The sequence below is a fragment of the Amblyomma americanum genome, chromosome 4, assembly GCF_052857255.1.
Source record: "Amblyomma americanum isolate KBUSLIRL-KWMA chromosome 4, ASM5285725v1, whole genome shotgun sequence".
Lineage (NCBI taxonomy): Eukaryota > Metazoa > Arthropoda > Arachnida > Ixodida > Ixodidae > Amblyomma > Amblyomma americanum.
The window spans coordinates 89642423-89653244 of NC_135500.1; the positions used below are offsets into that span (position 1 = coordinate 89642423).

Consider the following 10822-nt stretch of genomic DNA (forward strand, 5'->3'; position numbering starts at 1 on the left):
GTCACACCCATTATGCGGCGTGCCCAGAGCCTGGAGTCAGCTCAAGAACTCATCTTTGTTGACTCGACGGCTTCCTGCGACACTACAAGGAGCACAGTCACAGTGTTGTTGACAGCCACAAAAGCTGGTGCAGTGCCAATAGCTGTGCTAATACACAGCTCACAGAGCAGGGAGGGCTACAGTTTGGCTTTCCAGCTGCTGAAGCATTGCTACCCAACATGCTTTGGAAACAGAGAGGTAAGGGTTTCTGAACTAATGCAGGAGCTGGAAAATAGCGACAGTATTTAACGGGTGACAGTTGTAGATTATGTTGCTTATTTTTCAAGGAAAATCAAATGACGTCATTAGCATCTTACATACTGTTGTTGGAAGTGAGGTGCTTGTGCACTGTTGTTGAAAGTGGCATGCTTGCTTCAAGATGTTTAGAAACCATACTCTTAAATAAAAACGACTTCCTTTGTTTTCAACAAATTTCGTTTCTTAAAGTCAGTTTTCCCTGTGAAGCCAGTATCGGGGAAAGAAGGTCTCACCATGGTAAAGCACGTACACGCACTGCCCGCCTTACTTTTGCAAAGGTAAACTTCACATATGGGTAATACTGCTTGACATGTGGTTAAGCCTTTACTACCCATGAGTACAAAAGCATGGTAATGTTTTAAAGGTTACTTCATAGCTTTCATTCACTGCATTAACAGATAAAAATAACTGTCTAAACGCCCTCAGCAAACACAGTACACATGCACTTTCCCTTAATGCAGCAAAGAATGCTTATCTTTTTGGCGTATGTCAACTGCTGTTGCAGGCACCTGCTGCATTCATGTCAGATTCTTCTCGGCCTGAGAAGGACGCCCTGCGTGACGTCTGGCCCTCGGCACAACAGCTGTTGTGCCATTTTCATATCCTGCAGGCAGAGTGGAGGTGGATCACCTCTTCACACCATAAGGTGGACAAAGATGACCGACGCCGCTTCATGGCAGCCTTCCAAAAGGTATTGCCAACTTACTGCTCGCTGAGTACTACACAAAAAATAAACCAAATGCTGTGTGAAAAAATTTAAATGATGGAAGCACTACATCTAAGCTATCATACTGCTTGCGTGGTACACATTACACAGAAAAAACTAAACAAGATCAAGGTCTTATGTTTTGGCATGGTGCTCAAACAATATGAACGTTTACCAAATTGTCCAGGTTTTCATTTTTCCCACACCACATCTGAGCCTATAAGATTAATATTTATTTGGTAGGAAATTGATGTAATATTTAATGATTGTTAAATACTAAATGCAGAGTGATGTAGACACTGGGTTCTGTCCAGTCTGAGCCAGAATGCACTGCTTGCACTAACGGAAGAGTATTATTATACCTCTGCTCACCAGCCTAATGCATTAATCAATGAAAGCTGATTGGCGTTAGCAGCTGAAAGGTCTGGAGTGGTAGGCCCAATTTGACGTTTCACAAGCGCCTGCCCACTTGGGCGTCTTACAGACCTGTTCTGGTGCCTATATGCTCACATGAACACTCTGCCTTCTTCTGCTTCCAATGTTCAGTTCGATCCCATTCCCGGCACACTTCACGGACTCCAGGATATGTTTGCACAAAGCAAGCAGTCTAGTTCCCAGTGTTGCCTTATTCGCAGTCTAAGCACTCCATTCAATTTCGGGACAAAAAAGGCATATAACTGGCTCCCAGGGTCAGCGGACACCTTAAAGGACTATAGATACCCGATTTTTGCTTGCGTGTTTTCCTCTTTCAAACAATGCATTAGACATTTTTATGTATACAGCACCCCGCTGTATTCGGCTGCGACCAATATATATAACATGTCAACACAGGTTAACAACATCTTAGTTAAAATCAAAAAGTGATGGACATGGGCACGGCATGTAATGTGAGGTCAAAATAGCCGATGGTCGTTAAGTGTAATGGACTGGATTCCAAGAGAAGGCAAGCGTACCCGGCGGCGGCATAAAGCCAGGTGGGTGAATGATACTAAGTCTGCAGGGATAAGGGGCCATGGGAGAGGCGTTTGTCCTGAAGGTGGGCATAGTCAGATTGATGATTATCATGAAATCTACAAAACAAGTGGTTTTTTTTCCCCACTAAAAGCAACATGGAGTTAGGTCAGGCTTATTGTGTGAAACACAACTCATAGAATTCATCTCAGCATTCTTTTTTCGGTAGACTGCATTTCTCTGGCTTCTAGAAAGGCTTCCAATTTAGAAGCTCAACACTTAATAGGTATTGCAAAAACTCTGAATAGCAAACATTCCTACTACCCTCTTCACACGGATTGAAGCATATCTAGTGGGAAGAAAGCACTGTGCAGCTTACAACTGCACAAGTTCAACAAGTGTGTGTGTGGCCTTGGGTGTCCATTTCAGGCCTCCGATGTATTTACAAACGATCTTGCTAGCAATGTTTGAAGTGCTACCAAACTGTAGCTGATGTGTGCTGCACTTACCATGAGATTTCCTCTTCAGGATGGTTACGGCAGAATGGGTAGAATAAGGACAAAGAAAGGAATGCACAGACAGGCGTGGACAAAGGTGCTGCTTCAGCACCTTCGCCCACATCTGTCTATTAAGGCGAAAGCCTTTAATGGCTCACCGTTGTCCGTCCGTCCGCAAAATCTGCCACACTATAGCTGTCAATAAAATGACGTCAACTGGATAAGAAAAAAATCCTTGTGCACAGCGGAATTCGAACCAGCAACCTTCCGCTCCGCAGCCAAGCGTGCTAACGACTACACTACTTCCTGCCAATGCATATGTAGTTCTCCTTGTCTGCTGTAAGGCGCGGGCTGGGCAACTTTATTTTTCTTTCTTTTTCTTTGCCCACACTAATATATGTCTACTGTAAGGCAAGCCTGTTATACGTAGTGGCATGGGCAGGGACAATTTATTTTTATTCTTTTTATAGTCCAACAATAATTTTTGTCTTGCATAAGGCAGCCCGTTATACCTAGTGGAATGGGCAGGGTTATTTTATTTTTTCATTCTCTTTTTAGTCCCACTGTAATTTTTGTCCACCGTAAGGATGCTGGAGAGTGTTTGCGGAAAGGCATCTAATCAGACGGATGCCTCCCAAACATCCTCCAGTGTCTCCAGCATTTAGGATTCACAAACAATTGTGTACTTAACATTTTAGCAACACATCAGTGACACAAGCAGCAACACCGTGCTAAAGCCCTCACCGCACTTTAGGTCAACAAAGCACCCCCTGAATATTTGCTCTTTTCTTTGTCCTCGCTCTATGAAATGTGTTGGAGCCACCATAAAGTATGCAACAAGCTCAATTACCCACCCTTTTAACGGGTGTTTGCTCAGAAACAGGTTTAGTTATGCTACAGGTTAATATTAAGACAGTACTTCTTTCACTTTCCTTTTACTGCACTGGCTCACTTTTTTTTCTACTACCTTATTTGCTCATAAAATGCATGGCTTGTGTTAACAGCTTTGGACATGATATCACCTGTTCATTATAATGCATTCTGTTTTTTTGTTGTGCAGTTTTCCCTAAAACAACAATGTGCCAGTGTGGGCACTCCAAGCAGTGTGTGTGTGTGTGTGCGTGCATGCGCGCGTGTGTGTGCACGTGCGTGTGTAAACCTTTACAAAACAACGAAAGCACCTGGAAATACTCAATCAGAAACGAAATCATAATGACTGATCTGGAACTGAATTACGAGCTCCTAATAAAAAAGGCTTCAGAAAGAAGTGCAGAATTTGAGTTTAGCTCTTCCTTTTTTTAAAAAACCTTTTTCTGTGACAAAGTACCTCCTCATGCATGAGTGAGGCCAAAAAAAAAACGATTGTGCATCACTACGTTCATTAAGCATGGTTAATACACTCCTATTGTTCTCATTTATGTCACAGGTCCTGTATTCAAAGACCAAGGAAGAACTTGAAGAAGCAAAAGCAGCTCTTCGCTCACTGCCTCACCAAGACTACGTGCAAAGAGTCGACTCGCTTTTGAAGACCGAGGAGGAATGGGTGGCTATGTACCGGGCAGGCATTGTTACAAGAGGACAGAACACAAACAACTACAGCGAGGTATCGATTAGAATTCTGAAGGACATTGTCCTGTGCAGAACAAAAGCATACAACGCAGTAACCTTGGTGGAATATATCACAACAGCATGGGAGAAGTATTTTCAGACAAGAATTCTTCGCCATGCGCACAACAGAGAATCGGCACAACGAAACAGCATAGACCGTCTCTTAGACAAGATCCCAGACATGGCTACCGAATCTATCGTGCAAAACCATGACGAAGGTTACAGCGTCCCAAACTCAGCTGGGACTGGGATGTATGAAGTACATGCCGACATTGGGGTCTGTAGCTGCTGGGCAGGGAGTCAAGGGGCCTTCTGCAAACACCAGGCACTTGTACAGAGGGCCTTTGGAGGGTCCTTTCCTAACAGCCCACAGCTAACACCTCCTGACTGTGTCCAGCTGGGTCAGCTGGCACTGGGTGAGAGATGCCCACCACTGGAGTTTTTTATGCCCATGACGGGAGGTCTACAAAGTGATGCACCTGCAGGCACTTCTGTGTCTTCTTCTGCCAGTCTGCAAGACCCAGAACACCACCAAGGCCCCAGCTTCTGTGATCAACCAATGGATACGTCGGATGAGACCAGTCCTGAGCCATGTTTAAAGCCAGAGGTACAGCAGAACCTTTCATTCTATTTACTTCCATCAAAAGTGAAAAAAAATCTTGTAGGCAAAACAGCACAACCATGATGCAAGATACCTTATTGCATGACGAAAATAGTTAGCCTTCAGCAAGGTCTAATAATTACACTCCTAGCCACTTAGTGTTCCAGCTGCCATAACTGGTGACGTATTAAAATCAGACTTCATTAACCTTTTGCAGGATCTCGAAGAAAAATACAGGACCCTGGAGCAACACCTGCGACGTCTACACAGACTCGCTGAGGGAAACTTGTCATACGCCGCTTTACTTGATACCGTGAATGCACAGCTCGGTAGCGTGAATACAAGCAGTGGCGCATATGGAGTTATGCTAACCGTAAAGGCCGCAACAAAACCAGACAGGCGGCGAGGCCAGAAGATAAAGGTGCAACCCACAAGCCTGGCAAGGCGCCGACCATGTCTGGCAAGGGGCTCAGGACGTGTTCCCGCTGGACGGCCACCACAATCAGGGGCAGTAAGGAGCCTAAAACGGAAGCACGCACTGAGCTGCAATGTCTGAGACAATGTGCCTAGTGCCAAGTGCCACTAGGATGGACACACATCACCAGTAATCCTTAGCCTGTCAAGAAGCTAAGTGAACCAAGATGGCTTCAATAACTCTTTGTGGGTGTGGCAGAATCAACAATTTCCTACCTTGACCAGCACCAAATGGGGACATCAGAATTTGCCAGTGTGCTCAAAAGAGCATGTTTTTTCCTGACTGAACATTTTACAAGCGCTGTACTCGTAACGAAAGAAGAAGAAAAAGGGCATTATTCTAGCCGCACTGCCATTGCTCAGAGCGAGAGCGTACTGACCTGGACAGACCAGAGACTGTCGCCGCCGTGGTTTTGCCGCAGCCTGAGCGCTGACCTAAGCCCCCGTTACATTAGATGGAGGTTTGGTTTAGCATCCTCATACCGCCCTGGGCCTTTGCAGCCGCACACAACCGACCCCCACTATGCCTAATGACGCCAACCACCAAGCCGTGCAGGTGGACTCCTCAGTCCTCTGCTCCAGCTCCCTCCGGCAGCGGGACCCCACCCTCTTCAGCGGTACTGATGATCATGATGCTGAAGACTGGCTCACATACGAGCAGGTGAGCACATCTAACAAGTGGGACGATACTACCAAGTTTAGCGCCGTCATCTTTTATTTGACCGGCGTTGCCAGCCTGTGGTTTTCAAGCCATGAAGCAGACTTCTCTACGTGGGCTGCTTTCAAGGCGAACCTCACCGAAGTGTTAGGACGTCCTGCTGTGCGCAAGCTGTGCGCTGAACACCGCTTGCTCGAGCGCACTCAGCACTCGAGTGAGACGTTCACAAGCTACACTGAAGATGTGGTAAACCTGTGCCTGCGCATCAACGCCCAGATGTCTGAGGTTGATGCCTTTCAGATGCTGCTGTCGCGAAATCTTTGCACCATTGCCGAAGTTGTCAGTCTCCGCCAGAGCTACGACAAGCTGCGCAAGCAGAGGCTAATCACTCGCCAGCACACAGCGCTTGTCGAGTCGCTTGCCGGCCTGTCAGCTGCACCCGACCACTCGCAACTATTGGCACACATCAAAGATTTCGTGCATGAGGAAGTTGCACGTCAACTATCGCTTCTGCCATCCCACTCCGTGCAATCTCCGTACCTGGTACCCGACCTTCGCACTGTCATCAGTGAAAAAGTGGCTGAGGCCCTTCCACTGGTCCCTCCGCCTGCGCCAGCTAGCCGCCCGCACCTGTCACTGCACCCCTGACTTACGCTGCTGCCGTCGTCGCACGGCCGGGGCCACCTAACTACTGCCCAACCTATGCTCCACCTCAAGCATCTATGTCTCAAGCCCCCTCACGCTCTGACGCCTTTTTTCCGACCGCTTCGACAATTCGGCAATCCTTGGCGTACCAGTTACAACCGGCCTATTTGTTGCTCTTACAGATTGCCCGGTCATGTGGCCCAGCTTTGTCGTCGTGTACCAATCTCCCAGGTTCCCGGTTACTGGCCTCCTCCCAGTGAATATTCACCACCAGCCGAGCCGCCACAGAGTTGCCCTCGTTCACCTGATCACACTACCGTCTCTACCGAGCGCTCACCTTCTCCTCGTCGCCGTTCCCTTTCTCCCATGCATTGGTGCCTGGATCTTTTGCAAGAGGAAAGTTAAATACTGCAGTTCCTGAGGCAAGAACTGCGCCACCAGCGAAATGTCCAAGGCCTCAATTATCTCCCGCAAATCTGATCGCCGTTTCTGCAGAGGGTGTTTCTGTTCTGGCGCTTGTCGACACCGACGCTGCTGCTTCTGCCATGGCGGCCATCTTTTACTGCTCCTTGCAAAAAGTGACGACCCCACTTTCTAGATTTTCGCTAGGCACCGCAAGAGTGCAGGCTATTGCACCGTTAGCGACGTGCGCGGCTCGCGTCATTATTCAGGAGATCATCTACGTGATTGAATTCATCATTCTGTCTACCTGTGCTCATTAAATCATCTTCGGTTGGGTCTTCCTGATGCGCCATAATGCAGTCATCGATGGTGCTCGAGCTGAACTCAAGTTCTTCGCACTCAGCGGCTCTTCGCCGCCCAATGCCCCTGCTGCTGCTCCTGCCAAAGCCGTCGTTGCTGAAGACACTGAATTGCCTGCCTGCTCTTCAGTTCTAGTGCCCATCACTTCTGACCTTGTTTGCGATGGCAACATACTTTTTTACGCCATCGCACCTCTTTTTTTGCCGCAAGTACGTGCCCATACCTTACGTCATCCTCACCCTGACATCTGGCCTTAGCGCGTTGTTCGTGACGAATCCATTTACATATGCTTCCACTGAGCGTTGCAGTGAGTGTTTCGGAACTGTTTAAATCATTGATTTCATTCTCTATCACGAGGAGACTGATGATTCGCCGTCCCTCGACGTAGATGCCATCAGCCCGCTGGTTCCTGCCCTCGACACTTTGCATCCAGACGTTTTCCTTCCCGCCATCAACGCCTCTCTCCCTGCACCTCAACACACCCAACTTCTCGCGCTGCTTCATCACTTTCGTTCCTCCTCCGATTTACACCAGACCGCTTTAACCCGCACGTCGACTGTCGCCCACCACATCGCCACCGGTGACCGCGCCCCTCTGTGTCAGTGCCCATATCGTGTCTCCGCCAGTGAGTGGCATGTTATTCAAGAACAAGGTGACACCATGCTTCAGAGCGGCGTGATTCAAGCCTCACACAGTCCCTGGGCCTCACCCGTGGTACTCGTGAAGAAGAAAGACGGCTCTACTCGCTTCTGCATTGATTACCGCCACCTGAATAAGATCACGCGAAAGGATGTTTACCCTCATCCCCGCACTGATGATGCTCTGGATTTCCTCCAAGGAGTAGAGCATTTCGCTTCTCTCGATTTACGCTATGGGTACTGGTAGGTCCCCTGGTATCTGACGATCACCCTAAAACCGCACTTGTGACCCCTGATGGCCTGTATGAATTTAACGTCTTGCCTTTTGGCCTCTGTAATGCTCCAACTACTTTCGAGTGCATGATGAACACCATTCTGCACTGCCTGAAATGGAAGCCGTGCCCTCTGTTATCTCGACGACATCGTGATCTTTTCGCCCGACTTTGCAACTCATCTGTCCCGACTGAAGCACATCTTAACCTGCCTCAAGAACGCCAGCCTTCAGCTGAAATTAAAAAAGTGTCGATTTGCTGCTTGTGAATTGAAAATTTTAGGCCACGTTGTGTCAGAAGGAGGCGTCCGCCCTGACACAAGCAAACTTCGTGCTGTGACTGCGTTTCCAACACCTACTTGCATTAAGGAACTGTGCAGCTTCCTAGGCCTCTGTTCCTATTTTCGACGTTTTATTCACAACTTTACGGCCATTGTTGCCCCTTTAACTCAGCTTATCAGCAGCAACATAGGTTTTTCGAGTTGGTTGCCTGCCTGCGACGACGCGCAGTCTCCTCAAGACACCACCCACCTTGCGTCACTTCGACCTGCAAGACCCAACCGAAGTACACACGGACGCCAGTGGCATTGGCCTCGGGACTGTGCTCGCCCAACGCAAGTCTGGATTCGAGGAATATGTGGTTGCTGACTCCTGCCGCACCCTCACAAAAGCCGAATCCAACTACTCCGTGGTAGAAAAAAGAGTGCTTAGCCATTGTCTGGGCTCTTGGCAAGTTTCGACTCTATCATAATGGCCGTCCTTTTGATGTGGTCACCAACCATCATGCCCTATGTTGGCTTTCTTCGCTAAAAGATCCCTGCGGTCGCCTTGCGCGATGGGATCTCCGTCTACAAGAATATACCATACGTGTCGTATATCTTGCCTTGTCCCGCTCCCCGCTACTGGCCGAGCTTGCCAGCCTCTCTACCCTCGAATCCGCTGCACCTTCGCTCACCACCTCCGGCATGCCTTCTGAGCAGCGTAAATATCAATGGATTGCCTCTCTTTTTGACTTTCTCTCTTCCCCATCTACGGCTCCAGCGTACCGTGCGAGGAAAATTTGTAAATTGTAGGGTTTAACATCCTAAAACAACCTGCCGGCTACAAGGGTCACCTTAGTGGAGGGCTCCGGATTAATTTAAAGCATATAAAGAAGACCGAAGACATACACTTAACGTAGTGTGACCTTGCTGCCTCGAGAACTTCTGCATAGGCTGTTACAAGCAAAAGGCCAAGGGCTATCCTGAACTATTTCCAGTACTGTGTCTCATGGTGTCTGAACCTTCAAACCATTTAGGTAAAGAGAGCTAATTGATGAACAGCTCAGAGCGAGACTAACACCGTTCTTGCTTCAGGTTGTTGGTCAATATGGCCTCGTGCACCATGACATCAGCTAGGCATCCTGGTTAGCTTAAAAGTAGAGTGACTGCCCAGGCAGGCTGTGGTCCCTGGTTCTACCCCAGACTAAGAAGAATTTTCCTTCAGTTGCAAAGTTTATGAAAAAGCTGTCTAGCTTTGCTCTGCAACCGTATAAATGTGATCAAGTAGAAACTCATGAGTAATTACTGCCTAATTGAAATGCACTTCACCTTGAGTGTTTCCCTTAAACACTTTGAGCTACATTGTGAATGTGCATTCCAAGAGCATCTTCCATTCCCCAACATTCTCCTTGCCCCAAAACAGTTATCAATCTGAAACTCAAAACAAAACAAGAGGCTCCATGCTGACACTGTCAACAGGAATTTCCTATTCAGTCTTTGAGAATATACGCATCCTATTGTAACGATACTTTTGATACAGCATTGTGTACACAGACTTAAGACACAAATCAATCGCACTCTCACTTTACAGTTCCATTCAGTGCCTCTCACGATGAACGTTCATGTTTACTGTTCGGTTGCAAGAGGGTTTTTGCTGCAGTGCTGCCTGCATTACCTACCCCCTTCCAATTTCCTATTTTTCTTTTGCCAAGGCTGTGGAGTCTGATTGCACCTGTTTCATTTAACAGGTATATTTAGCAGGCTATTTGCTGCAGTTCACAGAGTGTTCGAATTTACTTTCTTTGCAATGGAATAAAATGTAGCAGGAAGCTTTTAGATAACTGGATTCTTATGCTGCAAACCTGTTGGACCTAACATGTGCTTTCTGGCAGTTTCTCGAGGTCATCTTTCTGCATTTCCGGAGTACAGTGAAACTTGGGATTAGAGATAATGTTAGATAATGCTTTGTGCAACATGCATGAAAGCAGCTTCACGTTTTTTCACAGTGGCTGCAGTCCTAGCAGGATGACCTACAGCATGAACTAACACATGTTTACGTTTGAATTTAGGCTCCCTCTTGGGCTTTCTCGACAGTATATGCTTCCTGCATGAAGTCGAGGGTTGGACGGAAACCTGTTTGGTCGGGGCTGTACATCGAGAAGGCAGAACAGCGGCAAAATAAAATGAACTCCTAAATGACGTTTCGGCTCTCACACGGGAGCCTTGTTCACAAAAAGGTGCAGACGTGAAATGCTGTCTATTTAAGCTTGAAAATGTGCCCTAGGCAGTGGGCTCATGCACTAGGAAGTGCCCCGTCAGTGCGATTAAGAGTGTGTTCGGTTGTTTGAATGGCTAAGGAGTCTAGTGCATTTGACGAGGCTTTCTTGTCTGCAACAGCATGCAAGTGTTGTCTCAACCTTTTAACGAAGTTTCCACTTTCACCTACATACACAT

General features: G+C 47.5%; 1 protein-coding gene across 1 annotated transcript; it reads left to right on the forward strand.

Moving 5' to 3' along the window:
• Positions 1 to 4611, forward strand: LOC144129651 (uncharacterized). The gene is made up of 4 exons (XM_077663762.1): positions 1 to 237; positions 803 to 988; positions 3878 to 4054; positions 4570 to 4611. Exons 1-4 carry the CDS (start codon positions 13 to 15, stop codon positions 4609 to 4611), a joined length of 630 nt encoding a protein of 209 aa, XP_077519888.1. The 5' UTR covers positions 1 to 12.
• The last annotated feature ends 6211 nt before the right edge of the window (positions 4612 to 10822 follow it).

What these genes read in the sequence shown, in the direction of transcription:
- LOC144129651 (XM_077663762.1), top strand. Translation starts at nt 13, where the DNA reads ATGCGGCGTGCCCAGAGCCTGGAGTCAGCTCAAGAACTCATCTTTGTT. An exon ending in CATGCTTTGGAAACAGAGAG is followed by an intron (nt 238 to 802) that starts GTAAGGGTTTCT and finishes CTGCTGTTGCAG; the next exon opens with GCACCTGCTGCATTCATGTC. An exon ending in TCATGGCAGCCTTCCAAAAG is followed by an intron (nt 989 to 3,877) that starts GTATTGCCAACT and finishes TTTATGTCACAG; the next exon opens with GTCCTGTATTCAAAGACCAA.